This window comes from Labeo rohita, chromosome 25 (assembly GCF_022985175.1).
Source record: "Labeo rohita strain BAU-BD-2019 chromosome 25, IGBB_LRoh.1.0, whole genome shotgun sequence".
Classification (NCBI taxonomy): domain Eukaryota; kingdom Metazoa; phylum Chordata; class Actinopteri; order Cypriniformes; family Cyprinidae; genus Labeo; species Labeo rohita.
The window spans coordinates 7,989,563-8,013,145 of NC_066893.1; the positions used below are offsets into that span (position 1 = coordinate 7,989,563).

At 32.5% G+C, this 23,583-nt stretch overlaps 3 protein-coding genes across 4 annotated transcripts in view; 1 reads left to right on the top strand and 2 right to left on the bottom strand.

The window, feature by feature from the left end:
* The window catches only part of cep152 (centrosomal protein 152), a 32,655-nt gene extending 32,226 nt beyond the window's left edge, over positions 1-429 (bottom strand). For both annotated transcript variants that reach the window (XM_051099627.1, XM_051099625.1), the window contains exon 1: positions 167-429. The gene's annotated coding sequence lies outside the window, so the exon portion shown is untranslated. The remainder of the gene's footprint in view (positions 1-166) is intronic.
* Positions 430-2,797: 2,368 nt separating this feature from the next.
* On the bottom strand, positions 2,798-13,652 carry cops2 (COP9 signalosome subunit 2). The gene is made up of 13 exons (XM_051099321.1): positions 13,527-13,652; positions 12,857-12,970; positions 12,701-12,778; positions 11,501-11,626; positions 11,273-11,362; positions 11,060-11,137; positions 10,795-10,969; positions 9,082-9,260; positions 5,945-5,997; positions 5,727-5,824; positions 5,523-5,605; positions 5,380-5,438; positions 2,798-3,543 (listed from the first exon to the last, which is right to left on the bottom strand). Exons 1-13 carry the CDS (start codon positions 13,578-13,580, stop codon positions 3,399-3,401), a joined length of 1,332 nt encoding a protein of 443 aa, XP_050955278.1. The 5' UTR covers positions 13,581-13,652; the 3' UTR covers positions 2,798-3,398.
* A 42-nt stretch (positions 13,653-13,694) lies between these two features.
* On the top strand, positions 13,695-23,479 carry galk2 (galactokinase 2). Its single transcript, XM_051099320.1, has 10 exons — positions 13,695-13,896; positions 14,077-14,165; positions 14,248-14,371; positions 16,668-16,758; positions 16,845-16,991; positions 17,071-17,169; positions 18,613-18,765; positions 19,389-19,599; positions 21,408-21,609; positions 22,998-23,479. Exons 1-10 carry the CDS (start codon positions 13,847-13,849, stop codon positions 23,203-23,205), a joined length of 1,374 nt encoding a protein of 457 aa, XP_050955277.1. The 5' UTR covers positions 13,695-13,846; the 3' UTR covers positions 23,206-23,479.
* The last annotated feature ends 104 nt before the right edge of the window (positions 23,480-23,583 follow it).

Genomic DNA, 23,583 nt, shown 5'->3' on the forward strand with positions numbered 1-23,583 from the left:
ATGTAGCATTAACAAACATTGTTAATCCCACATACAGATAACGCTACAGCTGGTCTCTAAGCAACGCATAACATATTATCCACAGCAATAACTCGTTCATTTAGCAAGTTTACACGCTTCAGATCACAAACAAAGCTGGATGTGAGTTTAAATAATCTCTGCTTACCTTTCAAGCTTTTATAAAGTCCTGAAGTACCACAATAATCCCAAATGAAGTGTTTCTATGAGACACATAACAGTGTGTCGCTGCCTCACAGATTCATAACGCAACAATATTGATATAAAATACCTTGCGTACGAGTAATAAACTGTCTGCAAATGTTTGTTCGTCCGCCACAGATGGTAAAACTCGCTTAATGTGGACTAAAATCGATGTTATTGCACAGATATTGATGTAAGTGTCTGTCTATTGAAACATGGCGCCCTAAACAGCGGCAAAAGTCCTGGATTCTGATTGGCTTACGGGAGGGACGACGTCATGTGAACGTTACAGCCAATGGTTACGGCCTATCATGTGTCATGAAAAACGAAACCTCTTTTTGACAGAAATGTCTTTTCTCAGTAATAATAATAATATTATTTTGTTTATACAAATATATGAACGATTTAAATATGTATGGCTTACAATTAAAACGATATATTTTTAAATAAAAATACATTTTCATTATTTATTAATTTATTATTATTAATTATTAAGTGGTTTGGTTATTCGTTTAGGACTTTTAGCCGTGTAGTGTATGCATCAAAAATGTATTGTTCATTATTGTTCCTTTTTATTGTGTTTTGAGGATTGAAACAAATACATTTATTGTTTATCACACGTTAAATCATAAACGTTCACAGCCACAGGTTTAGATATTTAGGTATTTTCATAATTATTTACCTTAATAAATATATTTACATATGATGTGTGTGTAATGTAAAAATATAATATATAATAATAATAAATAAAAAAAAAAATTATAATTTAATATATTAAATTAATTACAATGAATATATTTAGAATAAGAATATTTGTATTGTCTTTTATATACATATATATAAATAATGTAAAGAATATAATATATAATAATAATAAATAATTATAATTTAATTAATTATAATTTAATATATATGAAATTAATTAAAATGCATATAAGTAGAATAAAAATATTTTTTGTCTTTTTGTACACACACACACACACATATATATATATATACACTACCGTTCAAAAGTTTGGGGTCAGTAAGACTTGTAATAGTCTTTAAAGAAGTCTCTTATGCTCATCAAGGCTGCATTTATTTGATTAAAAAATATAGAAAAAAAAAACAGTAATATTGCAAAATGTTTTTACAATATAAAATAATGTTTTTTATTTTAACATACTTTAAAATAGAATTTATTCCTGTGATGAAAAGCTGAATTTTTATCAGCTGTTACTCCAGTCTTAAGTGTCACATGATCCTTCAGAAATCATTCTAATATGCAGATTTATTATTAGAATGATCAATGTTGGATAATATCAACAGTTGTGCTGCCAAATATTTTTTGGAACCTGTGATTTTTTTTTTCAGGATTCTTTCATCAATAACAAGTTTAGAAAAAGTACAGTGTTTATTCAAAATATAAATATTTTATAACAATGTAAATTATTTATTATTAACTGTTAATAAACTTTTAATTATTAACTTAATACATCCTTGGTGAATAAAAGTATTAATTTCTTAAAAAAAAAGAAAAAAAGAAAGAAACAATAAAAATGTACTCACCCCAAACTTTTGAACGGTAGTGTATATATAATGTAAAAAATAATAGATAATAATAATAAATAATTATAATTAAATTAATTACAATTTAATAAATATTAAATTAATTATAATGCATATAATTATATTTTATTTTGTCTTTTGTATGTATATAATAATAAATAAAAATAAAATTCATTATAATTGAATATGTATTAAATTATAATGCAGAATTATATTTTTATTTTGCCATATATGTTAAAATATAATAATAATAATAATAATAATAAATAATTATAATTAAATTCATTATAATTTATTAAATATTAACTTAATTATAATGCATATATTTATAATAAGAATATATATATATATATATATATATATATATATATTCATGTGTGTAAAAAATGTAATATATAAATAATAATAAATTCCTGTTTTTTAATTAAATTATAAATTAATATATTAAATTAATTATAATACATATTATTATAATAAAATATTTTTATTTTGGTCTTTTTTGTTGTATATTCAGCTATCATTTTTATTAAGGTGAAATAGTGTCTGTATATGAAACATATATGTGACCCTGGAGCACAAAACCAGTCATAAGGGTCAATATTTTAAAATTGAGCTTTATATCTCATCTGAAAGCTGAGTATGTTTTCCATTGATGTATGTTTTGTTAGGACAGGACAATATTTGGCTGAAATACAACTATATTTGAAAATCTGAAACCTGAGGGTGCAAAAAAATATCAAAATATTTAGAGAATCACCTTCAAAGTTGTTTAAATGAAGTTTGTAGCAATGCATATTACTATTTAAAAATTGAGTTTTGATATATTTATGGTAGGAAATTTACGAAATATATTCTTGGAACATTATCTTTACTTAATATCCTAATGATTTTTGGCATAAAAGAAAAATCGATCATTTTGTCCCATGCAATGTATTGTTGGCTATTGCTACAAATATACCCGTGCTACTTATGACTGGTTTTGTGGTTCATGGTCACATGTTTTATTCTTTGTTCTTCATTTCTTATCAGAAAAAGTCATACACCATTACAGACACATTTTCTGCTGAAGCAAATAATGTATTGTTTATTTTTGTTGTTGTTGAAAAGTGAAACAGAACAGCATACCGCTTTCAACAGACCTGTAATATTTGGTGAGAGGAATTCTAGCAATGACTGCAGTTTTAATACTCATGTGCTGCGGTGCAACCGCATAAAACTCATCAGCCGAGTTCTATGCAAACCAAGTAAAACATGCTGACTCTGACAAGAGACAGTTCAACAAATAAATGATTCAACGTCACACAGCATGTCCTCACGCTTTCCATTAAAGACAAACGTATGCCTTTTAAAAGTCTGCCAAGTGCCAATATGTGCTATTAAAGAAACATTTTTTTAGATGATGCAAACATGTTCATATTAGAGAACTAACAATTCTGTAGAGTAGACATCCTGTGGAAACCTCTGCTCTGTTAAGGACATTTAAAACTGACTTAAGTGACTACAGCTGTAAAAAACAAACTAGCCAAATTACGCTCTCCCTTCTGTGATCGGGGGAGTAAAGGGCTTGAAAGTAGTTAATGTCACTGACAGCCTCAAGTCGACCGGCTGCCTGATGGTTCAATTTGTTTTCCAAGATCGTCGGTGTCAAATCAAGCCAGTTTGCTAACAATGGCCTGGTTGAGAGAGTTCAGCTGATTGGTCCACTTGTCCAAGGCGGTGTATCGGGCTCCGCCTCTTTTCTGGTGATCGAGCTCCAACAGCTGATTGACTTGATCAATTCTACCATTGATTGTGCTGAAAGATAGATGTACATCACATTATATATGCATAAGGGTCAATGACGTGACACCTACATTTTCCGCCAGACTGCATTTTTTCCAGTAAAAAATTGGTTTAAATGCATAAAAGAATGGCATATATAAGTACCACCTCTCCCACATATGCACCAACTTTAACTTTTCAAAAAACATTAGTTACTTGTCATTTTTTTGTTATTCAAAGTGTCAAAACATCATGTGGTGCGACCGTCAGGCCATAACTGTTGTTTTGGAAACATCTTTGAAATTACCCTAAATTTATTTTGATTACTTCTCTGCACTATTTGGCAAGATATCCAAAGTGTGTCGTAATTCTGTATAAAATTGCAAAGCATTTGTTTTTATATATATATTATTGTCCGATAATCTCCATTTTATGAAATATCATGAGGTGCAACCATCAAGAAACTACCATTTTGGGACTTTTATATTGAAATCCTTTCAAAGATAGGACATTGCATCATATAGCAATTTGCCAAGGACGCATAGAAGCATCAAGCAGCTTTGCAACTGGTATGTAGTTACCACATTTGGATATCATGTGGTATGACCTCAAAAAAATAAAATAAAAAATAATAATATTAAGTTATTCTACAAGTATTTATTTTTATTACAAATTTCATAGTGACCTTTCATTGGAAGCTACCAGCTCTGTGCTTGTAAATTTAGACTGGATTTGAAATATCATGTTGTGCGACCAAATATCATGTGGTTCGACCGCTGCAGTGCGTTATCCATTATAGCTATATGTCCCAGATTGGCAGTTTATGTGCTTTCATATTCAATTAATGGTTTATATACATAAAATACTTTATTTTAGTATCATTTGGAAGAGATTTTATGCAATTTGGGTCATTTCAAATGGTTTATGTTCAATCTTTGTATAACCTAAGAAAGAAAATGCAAAAAATAATCATATAGAGCATGTAATTTTAGTTTGATAATTATGCATTTATTAGTAATTTATTATGTATTTATTAATAACTATTCTAATCCATTTTACCAGATTCCACTGCCAAACAAAGTGAAATAAACGCTCGCCATAGGCAGCAAGTTTTTTTTTTTTTTTTTTTTTTCAATTGTCAGTTGAGCAACCAAGATTGGGCAAAGTTTAAAAATAACTGGAGCTAAAAAAAAATGCTGCATTTTTCACACGTCTCTTTTAATAGATTTTTAATGATATAAGGTCTTTGTGTCATTTGGAGCGACCACTCATTATGTGGTGCGACCAATAATAGCAATAACCGTATTAAATTAAAATAAATTATGTAATTTCTGTAGCTAAAATATAAATCACTGCAACAATATGCTTAAGTGAATGGTATTTTAAAATTTTTTATCAGTTTTAAGTAATTTACAGAGAAACAGGTCTGCTATCTACATTTAAGAAGGTAACTGAAACTACAGAACAAAAATATGAGATCATTATTTACAAAAACTCAAAAAAGAAATACAAATACTTTGTTTCTAAACACTTTAATTACTGAGAACATCTAAAAAAATGTTAAGCATGTTAAGGAAGTGAAATCATTTTAATATAAATCATGGTCGCACCACATGACATTTTTTAAGGCTATGGCCGATTCTTCTAGATGAAAAAACACTAAAATCACTTAATTTAAAATTTTAATATGAATTTGTGTAAGCAACATTCTTAATGTTTGAACAACTACAAAAGGTATTACAATTTTTTATATTTTAAAATCTGCCTGTTGAAAATCCTTATGTCAATGACCCATATCAATTATTGCAGTGAAATAGTATATTTTTTTAAAACGTAAAAATGTATATTAAAAAGAACTGTTAAACTTACTTGTCTAAAATACACTGCACGAGCAAGCTTTCCACATCTGCAACATCAATATTCAATTCCTAAAGAAAAACGGGAACATTACATTACAATTGCATAATATGGTATATTATAATATAATACAACATAATATAATACAAGTTTACCTTTGAAATAAATGGTATGTGTATCCTAGTGTAAGGCTTAATCAATTTGATGAGCACTTGTGTTCTTATGTTCCGTAGCAATTCTGAAAAAAAAAAAAGGATAGAGAAAATGTAATAAGTACTTATTGACTCCACATTTGTTGTATGAGATTTATAAAATAAATGCAAATATGCACAAAAAAAGTCAAAGCCACCCAAACTGACCTTCAATGTGTTCTCTGATGAAGGGGTCGTCCATTATGTTGCTGTGATTCGTCTTTAGGATTTTCTCAAATTCTGTGATGTCATTGTTCTGGTAGGCACTAGAAACAAGTTATAGGTAATTAACATCATAAACTGAATCTATTCAGACCATAAAAATCTAAGTTAAAACAGAACAGGATGAGATAAGTGGAGAAAGGAAAAGTATTGTGTGTACTTACCTTACCAGGTTTGTCATTGCTAGGATTTCTGGATCATTTTTGTATGGTTTGGCCTAGTCACAGAGTCGAAGTCAAAGAATCAGTTTATTTAGTTCTATTATATACCACAGTATTTATCGTTTATGATCAGGCCCACATGAGCTCTTCAGTTTTGTGTTTTTTTCTGCCTTGTTCAAACAAAACTGAAAATTCTGTCATTAATTACTCACCTTCATGTCGTTTCAAACCTGTAAGACCTTCGTTCATCTTCAGAACACAAATTAAGATTTGCTTGATGAAATTCGAGAGCGCTCTCTTCATAGACAGCAACGCAACTGTCTCAGAAAGGTAGTAAGGACATTAATAAAATAGTCCATGTGTCATCAGTGGTTCAACCTTAATTTTACAAAGCTACGAGAATACTTTGTATGCAAAGAAAGCAAAAATAACGACCTTATTCTACAATTTCTTCTCTTCTGTGTCAGTCTTCCACGCATGTTCACAAGAGTACTATGTTGCCGTCTATGCAGGGTCAGAAAGCTCTTGGATTTTATTAAAAATAGGGTCATTCCAGCTGGAATCATCAAATGGTCCCCACCTGACCCCCTCAGATTTGTCTGAAAAAAATCTATGTGATGGGTAATATGCCCAATAGATCATATACAAAATTTCAGATCTCTACTGTGCGTACTTTTTTCACAAAAAATCTGTAAAAAAGTTTGTTTTTTACCCCGTTTTGGCATCACTGTCTGAGTGACCATGTTCAGACTAAAATATCTCCAGAACTATTTGTGCCAGGTCCATGAAATTTTCTGGGCTAAGAGTCTTAGTCCAGAACTGCATGAATTACAACTCACAGCATTGTTACTGAATTTACACCTGAATGCTGGCCCTCTACTTTTCTTTGAAACTATTACTTTAAGGGTTTTCAGATGTCCATAGAAACCTCAATCTTCAATGTACAAGCATCAAACTTGGTAAATGGTCTGATATGTACCATGTCTTTCACATCCTTTGACATCAGACAATAGAGTCTTATGGATGTTGAGATATTAAGGTCCAAAAATTGAAAAAAACTCTTTTACACCAATGTTCAGAGCAATATTTCCCATGAATGACACCAGGTGTGAACATGAAACTTTTTTTTTGAAAGAGCATGTTCTTATTGATAAAATATAAAAAAACTGGGATGGGGTTTTGCCTCATTTTTCAGTAATAATTTTTTTAAAAATCATTGTTGTGTGACATTCACAACTACTGTAGTACCAGCTATTTTGAACTCATATGCCTAAATTAATGCTATAATGCAGCATTCCATTGTGCTCGGGACTCGGGGAAATCCGACCTCCACCTTGGGAAAGTGCAATGGAACGGCCACTTAAGTTGGGGGTCCGAAACACACACTCGGGCCAGTTCAGTGCAGACCGAGTCAGTTGGAATTATCCATAGGCATCCATACTTTTTGCCAACTGTTACAATGGAATGCATTTACGACGGACATCAGGAGAACTAACTCGGATTCACCGACTACCAACATTCAATGGAATGCAACATAAGTACCTAATCTTGATGTTCCACCCAATCCAGTGAATAATACAACCATTTTCATTGAGAAAGCAGGGCAATATTGATTAGAAATAATAATATTCAGGTGGTATGAGATCTAGCATCAGTCAATCAATCAGTCAATCAGTCAACAATGATCAATTCTGAGGTCAGTCGAGTATCAGGAACACCAGGATTCCATGTCAACTTTGAGGTTGACCCAGTTGAACAAGGCCTTCACATCACAGATATGGCCCCAGGACAATATGTTACTTGTGTGTATGACCGACAATGGTGGGTTGGTATCATCAGAGACGTCTCTAACACAGAGCAAGACATTCAAGTGCTTTTTTTGCATCCCCATGGCCCAGCTAGAGGCTACTTTTGGCCAAAAAGGGAAGATGTCTGTTGGGTGCCTCTCCAGCACATCATAATGAAAATTGATGTGCCAGTTACTTCCACTGGACGATGCTATGTCATAAAAGAAAATGAAACCGTGGATTCAGACACTTTCATGAACAACTTTCAGTAACTGTTATGTCACACATTTATTTGTGTTGGTGGTATACATTATTAAAGTGACTCATGTCTGGAAGTACGTTTTTTGTATTTTGTATTTTTTGTATAAGTGGAACATTAATAAATTCTGTTGAAATGCCCACACCAAGTTGAATAGCAAAAGTGAACAATAGGATCAGTGACGAAACTCTGAGTTTTAAAAAAATCATTACAGAAAAATGAGGCAAAACCCCATCCCAATTTTTTTTATATTTTATCAATAACAATATGCTCTTTCAAAAAAACAAGTTTTATGTTCACACCTAGTGTCATTCATGGGAAATATTGCTCTGAACATTGGTGTAAATAGTTTTTTTCCATTTTTGGACCTTAATATCTCAACATCCATCAGACTCTATTGTCTGATGTCAAAGGATGTGAAAGACATGGTACATATCAGACCATTTACCAAGTTTGATGCTTATACATTGAAGATTGAGGTTTCTACGGACATCTGAAAACCCTTAAAGTAATAGTTTCAAAGAAAAGTAGAGGGCCAGCATTCAGGTGTAAATTCAGTAACAATGCTGCGAGTTGTAATTCATGCAGTTCTGGACTAGGACTCTTAGCCCAGAAAATTTCATGGACCTGGCACAACTAGTTCTGGAGATATTTCAGTCTGAACATGGTCACTCAGACTGTGATGCCAAAACGGGGTAAAAAACTAACTTTTTTACAGATTTTTTGTGAAAAAAGTATGCACAGTAGAGATCTGAAATTTTGTATATGATCTATTGGGCATATTACCCATCACATAGATTTTTTTCAGACAAATCTGAGGAGGTCAGGTGGGGAACTTTTCCAAAATTTGATGATTCCAGCTGGAATGACCCTATATTAATTTGTGTTCTGAAGATGCACGAAGGTCTTACGGGTTTGGAACAACATGAGGGTGAGTAATTAATGACAGAAGTTTCATTTTTGGGTGAACTGTCCCTTTAAGCAACAAAATATTTCATATATGAACATGCAACACTGAAGAACATGTAGAAGTTTGTAAATGATGGGATGGCCTAAGATCCCATGTGGGCCTGTGCATGATTACCAGCATGTACCTCTTGAGAATCAAATGGGTTGATTCCAGACTTCATCAGCATGTTGGCCAAAACCAGGTACTTCAAACAAGTGGTTCGCCTGGGGCTTCCAGACTCGTCATAGTTTTTGAAAGCCTCGAAAAAGTCTGTATGCGCCTTCTCGAACTCTCCCTCCCTCAAGTGCATTTTACCGCCACACTCTAAAAAGAACCAGCCACATGTCAAATAAAATGAGTGGAATTTCCAATTGCACAAAACCAAATCAATCCAAACACTTCCAAATGTACAAAAACAAAAACCAACCCAAAATAAACATTGAAAGAGAAGTTCACTTACAGAATAAAAACTTCCAGATAATTTACTCACCCCCACGTCATCCAAGATGTTCAAGTCTTTCTTTATTCAGTCAAAATGAAATTAAGGTTTTTGAGAAAAGCACTGCAGGATTTTTCTCCATATAGTGGACTTCAATGGGGATCAACGGGTTGAAGGTCCAAAGTGGAGTTTCAATGCAGCTTCAAAAGACTCTACACAATCCCAGCCAAGGAACAAGGGTCTTATATAGCAAAACAACTGGTCATTTTCTAATTTAAAAAAATTCATATTTATATACTTTTTAACCACAAATGCTCATCTTGTACTAGCTCTGCGATGCATGTCTTCATGCATTTCCTAATCACGTGCGGTTAGTTCTTTGTGTGTACTTTGGTTCAGAAAGGTAGGGTAGTGCAAAATACTCCTTTTCTCCTCCAACTTCAAAATCATCCGACGTTTTACCTTTTTTTGTAAAGGGCGTTTGACTTTCTTTGCATGTTCGCTTTGTAAACACTGGGTTGGCACTTCTGCCTACATCACGCGTGACCTTTCCAATGTGATTACACACTGTGTGAAGACCAGCTAGTGCAAGATGAGCATTTGTGGTTAAAAAGTATACCAAAAGTGACCCATCTTTTTGATAGATAAGATACTTATTTCTCAGCTGGGATCGTGTAGAGCCTTTTGAAGCTGCAGTTTGGACCTTCAACCCGTTGATCCCCATTGAAGTCCACTATATGGAGAAAAAATCCTGGAATGTCTTCCTCAAAAACCATAATATCTTTTCAACTGAAGAAAGAAAAACGTGAACATCTTGAATGACATGGTGGTGAATAAATTTTCAGGAAATTTTAATTCTGGAAGTGAACTTGTTCGTTAAACTCTTCTCTTTCCAAAAGTTTAACAAAAAAAAACAAAACAACAACAACAACAAAAACAAACTTTCCAATTATACACAAACAAAAACCAAGTGAATAAATACTAAATCAACCCAAACCAAAACTAAACACTCATTTCAGTCTTCATCCTCAATCAAACTTTACAATTGTACACAGAACAAAAACCAAACCAAACTAAAACAAACAAATCAATCTTTCCAACTGTACACAAAAGAAAAAACAAAACAAAACCCAAAACCAACCAAATCGTAACAGTTATTTCCATGTCTTCACAACAACAAAACTTGCAATTGTACACCGGACCAAACCAAAGAAACGAAAACCAAAACAACCCAAAACAAAATTAAACACTCATTTTAATCTACTACAAACTACAAACAAATGTTCAATAGTAAACAAAACAAAAACTATCTTTCCCATTATACACACACACACACACACAAAACACATCATCTCAAAACAAAAACAAACCAAACGCTAATTTTCATGGTATTAAAACAAACTAAAATGTGTACATTACCTCTGATGACTCCCATGATGAGTGGATGTGGGATGGCTGATTTAATGTGTAATGACTGCTCATAGAGGGCTTTGAGTTTCTTGTTGTTTTTCTGCGCCGTATACATCTGAATCTCCAAAGCATAGATCTCCAACAGCTGAGTGCCCTTCTTCAAGTCGTCCTCTCCGTCATCCGTCTAATTAAGTGCATCAATCCATTTCAGAGCAACATAAAAGACATTTGAAGTGGGTTTTCTCATTTATACAACACTGATGATTTACTCTACCTGACATGACTGATGCAACTGCCTGAGAATTTTCTGGAGCTTTCCAAACTCTTCTCTTTCGAGGTACAACTTTCCCAGCTACAAGAAACAGAAGCAGAAGTTAGCAAAAATAGATATAAATTCATTCTGAAGTCTGCTCCAATAATAACTCAAATTGCATTAACAGACTGTGCATATTCTTATATATACAGAAAGCATTACTAGAGCACAAACCTTGGTGTTAGTTTTAAACCAAAGTCTGTCATTTTTGGCATCTTTTAATGCTTCCAGTGTGGTCTCATAAAACTCTTGTAGCAAGTCCATCTGAAAACAAACATGAAAAGACAAATATTATTTTATTGTCTTTAATAGCATAACCTTTAAATGATATGACTTTATTATTATTTTATTATCACAAATATACTACTGAATTCAGAAAGCAGTTTAAAATGTATTAAATACCTGTTTGGAGGTTGAGATATAATCTAGAATAGAGTTGATGGATTTCTCAGAGTAATTTCTAGTGACAGCACTCCTAATATATGTCAAAAGCTGCTTGTATCGGTTCATCATTTCTGGAAAATTTGTCTGTAAAAAGATTAAAAAGATTAAAAAAAAAACCATAAAAAAATCTGATTTTATAGTGCATTATTACCACAATAATAACATTTATTATTATTATTATTATTATTGTTGTTGTTTAGAAATTTTAGAAAACACATAAAAATAAGACAACTACAATACCAATCAAAAGTTTTTGAACAGTAAGATTTTAATGCTTTTTGTAAACAGTTATTTGATCCAAAGTACAGCAGTAAAATTATGAAATAACTGTTTTAAAATAATTGCTTTATATTTAAATATATTTTAAAATGTAATTTATTCCTGTGATCAAAGCAAAATTTTTAGTCTTCAAATGTCACATGACCCTTCAAAAATCATTCTAATATGCTGATTTGCTGGTCAAGAAACATTTATTATTATCATTATTTAAAACTGTTGAGTACATTTTTTCAGTGTTCTTTGACGAATAGAAAGATTCAAAGATAAACTTTTATCTGAAATAAAAAGCTTTTGTAACATTATACACAATACCAAAAAAAAAATAATTGGGAAAGGAATTACAGAAATTAATACTTCTATTTAACAAGGATGCTTTAAATTGCTCAAAAGTGATGATAAAGACATTTATAATATTGCAAAAAAAAAAATCTATTTTAGATCAATGCTGTTCTTTCTATTCAAGGAAACCCGAAAAATTCTACTCAGCTGTTTTCAACATCATAAGAAGAAGAAGAAATGTTTTTAAGTAGCAAATCACAATATCAGAATGATTTCTAAAAGATCACGTGATTGGAGTAATGACGTTGATAATTCAGTTTTGAAATCACAGGAATAAATTACATTTTAAAATATATTCAAATAGAAAACAGTTATTTTAAAAAGTAAAAATATTTCAGAATTTTACTGTTTTTGCCGTACGGTGGATCAAATAAATGCAGGCTTGGTGAGCAGAAGAGAAAAAAATCAAAAACTTTTGACTGGGAGTGTATTTATAAATATTATTATATTTTACAATTATAGCATTATATAATGTATATTACATAACTGTATGATTATATAACATATTTAATAAATCTTTTTGCTACTATTGCTACGCACAAGCTTGAAGTTGATCTTAATCATCTGTTTCAGCGCTTTAAAGCCCCATTCTCCTTTCTCCCCCTCCAGCTCCAGCACCTGCAAAACAGAAAATATGATTATACCATTTCAGAAACACAGTAAAATCCTGATACTGAAAAATCTCACTTGTCTAACCTTCTGAAAACTGCTCAGGGCTGCTTTAGGATCATCTTCTTTCAGGGCTTTGGAGTTGTAGTACTGATTCTCCAAATCAACATTGGGTTCAGAGTTGCTGTCCTCAGAATATTCCTGAAGTGAAAGTAAACAAATAATTGACACCTTAGGCACAGTAGGTGAAAATTAACAAGTCTTTGTACAAAGACACGTCTTGAACGATATTACCTAGCTTAATGTTATGATTATGACAGCTGCATAACAATAATTATGATCTGATTGTTTATGACCTTACAATTTATACACGTAATAATCTTTTTCACACCAAACTGAAATAAGATAATAGACACTTTCATAACTAGCAACTCATCAGCTATAATTTAATCAACTTTACGTGAGTCTGCAAGTTAACAATACATATATAAGAGCTTCTATATATGAGCTAACACAATCAGTTTTGTAAATACATCACATTTCTTACAGGACTTCAAATAAAACTATTAAAAATAAAGAAGACAGTTTATTTCTTGCTTGAATCTTTGCATTATTAGCAAACTAGCCACCTGCTAAACAACTCCATTGTGAAATTACGCGGCTGTAAACACGCTAATCGCAATTTCTTAATGTCACTATATTCGCTTCGTTTTAAACGACATGCATTTATAATCACGTTTATTTTAAACAGTCTTACCAAGTCATAATCCTCCTCATCATCGCACATGAAATCATCTTCCATGTCAGACATTTTGACCGGAGAGAGACTCTTACCCACAATGCTCTGCGGAAACGCGTTTTGACATCACGCCGCGCGTTCTGTGGGGTGCGCGCGCAGTTCCGATTCCTTCCGAGTGCTTCCGAATCCAATGAATGGCTCTGAGGGATTCGTGTCAGTTTCTTCCGTGTTGTTATACTGACGATTCCGGGTATGACAGTCAGCTGACAACGCTTGTGCAGTGTCAGTGTACTCGTGAATAGTCTATTTACTGCAAAACAAATAATAAAAATCGCACAATGGCCACAGTTCCAACGAAAATCAAGGTGCAGCTCAGTGGAAATGAAAGGTAGGTTAAACTGCGACCGTTCGGAAAACTTCGTGCAGCTGTTCGGAAAACTTCGATTGTGTGTGAATGGAATTGACTCACTCCTCAAGTCGATTTAACTGGATAAACAGGATGTTTACTTCGTTTTAACCTCCGTGTGTTTTTACACTTAAAACCTCATTTCCTCCCTCATTTTGTTAGGTTGCAGAAACTGAAAGACGCTTTCCATGGAAAATATGGACAAATGCCGCTCTTCTATGCTTGTGCTCCAGGGAGGGTGAATTTGATAGGTGGGTTGCAAACAGCCTGAGTGTGCAAACTTAACAAATAGCATCAACAGTGCATTTTATATGTCATTTTTATCATTTTCAGGTGAGCATATTGATTATTGTGGCTATGCTGTCCTGCCAATGGCAATAGAGCAGAATATTCTTGCTGCAGTTTCTGTCAGTGACTCCAAAACAATCCAGCTGGCCAACACTGACCCCAAATACAAGTGAGTAACTATATTTTTTGTAACAGAAATTATTTAAATAACATTTAATTGGTCACGTTTAGTTGGCGTTTATTTATTTACTTTTTTATTTAACTTTATATAAGGTAATTTGTGCCACAGAATAAAAATATAAAAAAAAAAAATGCATTTTTTTTATTATAAGTTTATATCTGACAGTTGCAAGTTATTAACTGCAAATTCAGAATTATGAGTTTATAATTTGCCATTGTGCGATGTAAACTTGTAATTCTTGAAAAAAAAAGTCAGAATTATGAGATATAAATTCACAATTGCAAGGAAAAAAAATCAGAATCTGAATTGTTGGATAAAAAGTCGCAATTATTTTTTTAAAAATATTTTTATTCTGTGATGTAAATAATAAGATTACACATGCTTAATTACTAACTTACTTCATGAATGCGTATTTTTGCCACAAAAAAAAAAAATATATATATATATATAAAGCAAGAAGTTTAAATCTTGCATTTGCAAGTTAAGTAAATTAATTCATATATATATAAATTCTTCTGTGGCAGAAATAAGCTTTCATATGCTTGGACGTTTTAAGGATAACTGTTTTTTTTTTTATTGTTTTTTATTCATTTTTACTTTTATTATTCTATTTTTATTATCTATCTATCTTGTGCTAATTTCTGCCACAGAATAAAAAAAAAACTTTCACAATTCTGATTGCAAGTTTATATATTAATTGTAAATTCAAAATTATGAGTTTATACATGTAAATATGATGTAAAAGTCAGAACTGTGAGATATAAATTCACAACTGCGAGAAAAAAAAATCTAGATTGTGTGATTAAATAATCACCTTTTCAAACCTTTTCATTACCTCTTTCATATTTTTTTCTGTGGTGGAAATAAGCTTCCATATAGTTAATTACTTATATTATGAATGCTTATTTCTGCCACAGAATAAAAGTATATATCTAAAAAAGTAATTGGTACTTCCAATTCAGACTTTTTTTTTAATTGTGCGATATTAACTCAAAATTAAAAAAAACAAAAAGTCAGAATAGTGAGATTAAAAAGTCGCCATTACTTTTTTTTGTTTAAATAAATAATTATTCTGTGACAATTTAAGGTAATTGTGGCTTTTAAAATTTTACAGTTCAGACCTTTTCTTCTCAGAATTGGAAGTTAATATCTTGCAGTTTCAAGTTATTCAAGTGAAATAGAAACTTGCAATTGCAAGAAAAAAAAATTCAAATTGTGAGATTAAAAAGGCAAAACTACCTTTTTTATATTTTTATTCTGTAGCATGAATAATATTCAGTATACTTACTTGTGTACTTATTCACTTATTTATTTATTTAAATTATTTACACTCATGTTTTCCACAGAATAAAAATTAAAAATTAAAAATATCTCTCACAATTCTGACTTTTTTCCTAAAGATTGCAAGTTTATATCTAACAATTGCAAGTTATATATTGTAAATTCTAAATTTCGAGTTTATAATTTGCTAATGTGAGATGTAAACTTGCAATCCTTAGAAAAGTCAGAGAGATATAAATATAAATATATAAAAAGAGATATAAATTCACAATTGTGAGGAAAAAAAAATCTGTGGGATAAATTGTGGCATAAAAAGTCACAATTACCTTTTTTCTATTTTTATTCTATGATGAAAATAAGCTTTTTATATGTTTAATTACTAACTTACTTTCTGAATGCTTATTTCTGCCACAGAATAAAAAAATAAAGGAATTGCTACGTTTTATATCTTGCAATTAGTCATGAACTTGCAATTCAGACTTATTTCCCAAGAATCACAAGTTTATATCTTGCATTTGCAAGTAAAGTAAATTCATTAATTGTGAGATATAAACTCAAAATTGTAAAAATAAATAAATTAATTAATTAAAAAACAGAATTGTGAGAATTTTTTTTTTTTTTTTTACATTTTTTATTTTTACTCTTTCCATATACATAATTATTTATGGATGTTTGTTTCTGCCACATAATATATTTCTATATAAATGTTTATTCTGTGGCAGAAATAAACATCCATTAATAATAAGTGTGTATATATATATATATATATACATACATATAATTTTTATGACCTTTTTTACAGTTCAATTTTAGCATTTAAGACTTTTTTTTAGAATTTAATGTTTATATCTTGCTATTTTCAGTTGAAGAAAGTTCAAGAAAAAAAGTTAAACCTGTGAGAATAAAAAGATACAGTTACATTTTTTATATTTTTATTCTGTAGTGGGAACTATCTATCTATCTATTTTTTTAATTAATTTATTTATTTATGTGTTTATTTCAGGGATTTCACAGTGTCTGTTGATGGCATCTCCATTGACAGAGAGAATCCTCAATGGCACTATTACTTCCTTTGTGGCGTGAGAGGAATCCAGGTTAGGTGATTAATAACATTTATAATGCATGCTTGCTTTATTGCACTATAATTACAGTCATTTGACCCTTGACCTTGTGTTTACAGGAGCACTTGAGCTTGTCTTCATTGACAGGGATGTGTTGTGTGGTTGACGGGACTATCCCGGCCAGCTCAGGTCTTTCCAGCTCCAGTGCCCTGGTGTGCTGTGCCGGTCTGGTCACGATGGAAGCCAATAAGAAGTCTCTGTCTAAGGTCGTCCTTAATGTAAATCCTGTAAAATGCATTACATAGAACTGCTGCTTATCATAGATGTGATTTGTTGTAATTTCAGGTGACTCTTGCAGAGACGTGTGCCAAGTGTGAGCGTTATATTGGCACAGAGGGGGGAGGAATGGATCAGTCCATTTCTTTCCTTGCAGAGGAGGGAACAGTAAGCCATGTGTTTTATAGTACTTATATTAATATATAAGGCAACTGATTTATTTTTGGTGTAAGGGTCAAATGCATGATGCTTTTTTGTGATCACATAAAAAAATGATTCATTTACACATAGAAAATGCAATTCATACATACAATTACTGAATATAATTAATGTGACTGAATGATAATCATGTTATAAAATCCAAAATATATCTAAAATAAAATTCATTTAGATTTTTTATTTAATAATAAAGCCAAAATGCCTGTTTAAAACAATTAAGTTCTTGAAAATAACATTTTATGAAGTAGTTTGGTGCAGTTATTAAAACTGTAAAAAATAATATTATTTTAAGTTTTGTTAAAATATTGTAAATATTAGAAAATTGTCCAACAAAGCAAAGTCATGTGGTGCAACCAAAAAAAAAAAAAAAAAGAATTATATCATAGATTCCTGCAGTCCATCATGACTCTGTCAATGTCAGTAAGTCTCTCAAAATTAAATTTTAATTTAATTGGTATTTATGGCATGGTAAGCTTAATTCAGGTTGTAAGATGTCATATGGAACAACCTGTCAAAAAACCCTTGTCATTTAAAAATAAATAATTTATGATATTTGTATAAAAATGACTTTTTGCCTTCAAAAATGTATTTCAAATGACCTTTTGCCTTTAAAATGTATTTCATTTTTTAAAAAATAATTAATTAATTAATTTATTTATTTATTAGAATTGCAAGTTTATATCCCACAATTGCATAATTCAGAATTGCCAGTTTAAAATTTGCCATTGTGAGATATAAAAAAAAAGTCTGGTATAAGTCGCAAATTAGCTTTTTTCATATTTTTATTCTGTGGTGAAAACAAGCTTCCATATAGTTAATTATGCTTATTTCTGAATATATTATATAGGAATATATTCTTCAGAATAATAATAAAAAAAATAAAAACTAAAAAAAAAATAATAATAATAATATATACAGTGTATATATATATATATATATATATATATAGTTTTTATATCTTGCAATTGTGAGTTATGAACTTGTAGTTCAGTTAATAAAATTAATTAATTGTAAGATATAAACTCAAAATTCTGAGAAATAAATTTAGAATTGTGAGATCAATTTAATTTAATTGGTATTTATGGCATGCTAAGGTTAATTCAGGTTGTAAAATGTCATATGGAACAATATGTCAAAAACTTAACATTCATAAATGAATAATTCATGATATTTGTATAAAAATGACTTTTTGCCTTTAAAAACATTTTTTTTTTTTTAAAATAATAATTAAAATGTGTACACTCACATGCATTAAAGGTGTTATTTTTGGTTACACCACATGACACATGAGTTCTTTTATTTATCTTGAAAACATTTAACACTGTGCATCTATAAATACATTTTTGTGGTGATTTAGCTTGATTTTTCTTTTTTCATTTTTCATTCCTCAAGGCGAAGCTGATCGAGTTTAATCCGCTGCGAGCCACAGATGTGAGGCTGCCTGACGGGGCTGTCTTTGTAATCGCCAACTGTTGTGTTGAGATGAACAAGGCAGCCTCATCTCACTTCAACATGAGGGTGGTGGAGTGCCGCATTGCCACAAAGGTTCGAACTTCAGGGATGTATCTAGAATGTTTAGAAATATTTTTACTATTTAAAATAACTGCTTACTATTTGAATATATTTAAAAAAATAATTTATTCCTGTGATGAAAGCTGAATTTACAGCATCATTACTCCAGTCTTCAGTGTCACATGATCCTTCAGAAATCATTCTAATATGCTGATTTGATCAATAGAAAGTTCAAAAGAACATCTTATATTTTGAAATATAATTTTTTTGTAACATTACAAATTTGTTTAATGTCACTTTTTATCAATATGACATTTCTGAGCCCAGCTTTTGAAAGATAGTGTAAATAAAATGCATCAGTGATTCTAAAAACACTGTAATTACATTTAACATTACTTCCAGTAGGTGGCGCTGCAACCAAATAAGAATAGTTTTGTGTTAATCTGCAATCTCTGAGATGATGACTCACTTCTTGTTTAATATCTTCACCATCAAATTAGTTGAAAAGCTCAACCGGAGTGAGGCTTTGAGAAACTGACCTCAAAACTGGGACTAGATTTTGAGACACTGCAGACTGTAGACTTCTGTGCTTGGCCACTAATGATCTTGTTTCAGATGTTTTGGAATGGTATATTCATTTGAATCATGCTTTGTAGATGCTGGCTAAGGCACGCGGCCTAGACTGGAGTCGTCTGCTGAAGCTGGGAGATCTGCAGAAGGAGTTGCAGGTTAGTCTGAAGCAGATGCTGGAGCTGGTGGAAGAGGTGCTGCACCCTGAGCCCTACAGCAGAGATGAGATCTGCAAGACTCTGGGGATCAGCAACGAACAGCTGTGTGAAAACATCCTCAGCGCCAACACACAACACGGTGAGAGAACAGGCACAGACAGGCACAGACAACACTTTAAATGGTTAGTTCACCCCAAAATAAACTCATCGTCAAACCCGTAAGACCTTCATTCATCTTCAGAACACAAATTAAGATATTTTTGACGAATCTGAGAGCTTTCTGATCCTGCATAGACAGCAACACAACTGATACGTTCAAGGCCCAGAAAGGTAGTAAGGACATTGTTAAAATAGTCCATGTGACATCAGTGGATCAACCGCAATGTTATGAAGCTACGAGAATACTTTTTGTGTGCAAAGAAAACAAAAATAATGACTGTATTCAACAATTTCTGGGCTTTCGTGCAGGGTTGCCAGGTTTTCACAACAACACCTGCACAATTGTGCCCCGTGGCGTTTTGGTGGGGGGTGTCTCACTGGTAAAATTCACATTCCAGGGGCTAAATATCATGTTTTTGGGGTCGCTTCAACCTGTGGACATGAAAAACCACCTAGGACAACAGTGTTGAAGGGTTAGTTCACACAAAAATGAAATTTCTGTCATTAATTACTCACCCTCATGTCGTTCCAAACCCGTAAGACCTTTGTTCATCTTCAGAACACAAATTAAGATATTTTTGATGAAATTCGAGAGCTTTCTGACCCTGCATAGACAGCAATGCAACTGACACATTCAAGGCCCAGAAAGGTAGTAAGGACATCAATAAAATAGTCCATGTGACGTCAGTGCTTCAACTGTAATGTTATGAAGCTACGAGAATACTTTTTGTGTGCAAAGAAAACAAAATAATGACTTTATTAAACCATTTATTCTCTTCCATCTGGGTTGCCAGGTTTTCACAACAAAACCCACCCAATTACTATTCAAAACTAGCCCAGTTGCATTTTGGTAAGCTTTCCCTTGGTAAAATTCGCTTTCCAGGGGCTAAATATCCGATTATTGGGGTCGCTTCAACCCGCGGACATGAAAAACAACCTACGACAACAGTGTTAAGGGGTTAGTTCACACAAAAATGAAAATTCTGTCATGAATTACTCACCCTCACGTTATTTCAAACCCGTAAGACCTTCATTCATCTTCAGAATACAAATTAGGATATTTTTGATGAAATCTGAGAGCTTTCTGACCCTGCATAGACAACAATGTAACTGACATGTTCAAGGCCCAAAAAGGTAGTAAGAACATTGTTAAAATAGTCCATGTGACATCAGTGGTTCAACTGTAATGTTGTAAGTCTACAAGAATACTATTTGTGCACAAAGAAAACAAAAATAACGACTTAAGAATTTCTGGTCTTCTGTGCAGGGTTGCCAGGTATGCACAACAAAACCTGTCCAATTGCCACTCAAAACTAGCCAAATCGCGTTTTGGTGGTGGGGGGTGGGCGTTCCACTGGTAGCTGTCATTCTAATGTTTTGAAGAAATTGTTGAATAAAGTCGTTATTTTTGTATTCTTTGTACACAAAAAATATTCTTGCAGCTTCCTAAAATTACTCCTGAACCACTGATGTCACATGGACTATTTTAACAATGTCCTTACTACCTTTCTGGGTCTTGAACGTGTCAGTTGCGTTGCTGTCTATGCAGGGTCAGAAAGCTCTCGGATTTCAGCAAAAATATCTTAATTTGTTTTTTGAAGATGAATGAAGGTCTTTTGGGTTTGGAACGACATGAGGGTGAGTAATTAATGACAGAATTGTCATTTTTGGGTGTACTATCCATTTAATGCATTAACTAAAGGGACTTTTCTTTAAAGTGTAACCAACATATATATATATATATATATATATTGTTTCTAAAACAGAACTCTTCTGTTTTTACCTCAGCGACTGACTTTAAATTGTACCAGCGTGCTAAGCACGTGTATGGCGAGGCTGCGCGTGTCCTGCAGTTTAAGGCCGTGTGCGACTCTTCCCCTGCCAATGCCATTGCTCAGCTGGGCGACCTGATGAACCGAAGCCACGAAAGCTGCAGAGACTTGTACGAGTGCAGCTGCCCTGAACTGGACCAGCTGGTGGACATATGTCTGTGAGTGAGACCGCCTGGTGATGCCATATCACACATTATGATATAATATAAAAATATTTAGCTATTAATATGCATTTTTTCAGTTCACGTACACTACTGATCAAAAGTTTGGAATATTAAGACTTTTTAATGTTCACAAGAAGTCTCTTATGGGCACCAAGGTTGCATTCATTTGTTCAAAAATCAGTAAAAACAGAAATAATGTGAAATATTATTACAATTTAAAATGTTTTCTATTTCAATATGTTTCAAAATGTAATATATTCCTGTGACGCAAAGCTGAAGTTTCAGCATCATTACTCCAGTATTCAGTGTGACATGATCCTTCAGAAATCATTCCATTATTTACTACTGACCTGAATAAGATATTTCACATAAAAGACATTTACATATAGTCCACAAGAGAAAACAATAGTTGAATTTATAAAAATGACTGATTTTTAATACTGTGTTGTTACCTGAATGACCCACAGCTGTGTTTTGTTTAGTGATGTTGTTCATGTTGTTCATGAGTCCCTTGTTTGTCCTGAACAGTTAAACTGCCTGCTGTTCTTCAGAAAAAATTCTTCAGGTCCCACAAATTCTTTGGTTTCTCAGCATTTTTGTGTATTTGAACCCTTTGCAACAATGACTGTATGATTTTGAGATCCATCTTTTAACACTGAGGACAACTGAGGGACTCATATGCAACTATTACAGAAGGTTCAAACACTCACTGATTCTCCAGAAGGAAACACAATGCATTAGGAGCCGGGGGGGTGAAAACTTTTGGAATTTGAAGATCAGGGTAACTTATTTTGTCTTCTGGGAAACATGTAAGTATTTCTGTAGATTCTGAAGGGCAGTACTAAAAGAAAATAAATATGATATTTAGGCAAAATAATAAAAACGTACACATCTCCATTCTGTTCAAAAGTTTTCACCCCCCCCAGCTCTTAATGCATTGTGTTTCCTTCTGAAGCATCAGTAAGTGTTTGAACCTTCTGTAATAGTTGCATGTGAGTCCCTCAGTTGTCCTCAGTGTGAAAAGATGGATCTCAAAATCATACGGTCATTGTTGAAAAGGGTTCAAACAAACAAAAAATGCTGTAAAACCAAATAATTAGTGGGACCTAAAGGATTTTTCTAAAGAACAGCAGGCAGTTTAACTGTTAAGAGCAAACAAGGGGCTCATGAACAACTATCACTAAACAAATAAATGCAGACTTGGTGAGCATAAGAGATTACTTTCAAAAACATCAAAACTTTCTAACTTTTGACCAGTGTTTATTACGTGATGCTGACTGAATGAGTCATGTCTCTGAGCTCACGTGGCAAACTAATCGAAATTGCCCGAGTCTTCTCTAATGAATTGCCGTTTTAGCATCATCTTCCTGCTCTCTTCACAGGCAGGCGGGCGCCGTGGGGTCGAGGTTAACCGGAGCTGGATGGGGAGGATGCACGGTTTCCATGGTGCCCGGGGACCGAATAGATTCTTTTCTCCAAACTGTGAGAGAACGCTATTACGTGCCTGACGCCCGTCGATCCGCTCTGGAAAAGCAAAGTCTATTCGTGACAAGGCCGGGAGGAGGGGCGGCAATTTTCATAGAGGAATGAAAAGTAGCGGGGCCAATTTTCTCTCGTTTTAGAAACACAATCGAGCCTGTGGCCTCAGAAGCAGGAGGTGGTATGTATAATGGCACATATGATGAAAGGGAAACAGACTGTATAGTCTGAAAAGGCTTTTTTACTCTGTACCTCTTAAAAAATGGAAGAAATCAGCGCTCTGATCTTTTTATACCAAATTTATGAATGTGAAGGCATTAGAGAAAGTGTTAAGAAATAAGTATGTTCCTATTTTTCAATGCTGAAAAGCAGTTATGTTTAATAAAAAATCTTAAAGTTTGAATAATGAATAATAAACATTGTGAGTTTTTCAAACTAATTTGAAGTTCCAGTCGCATTTTCCATTGCTTGGTGAATATGTCGAACATA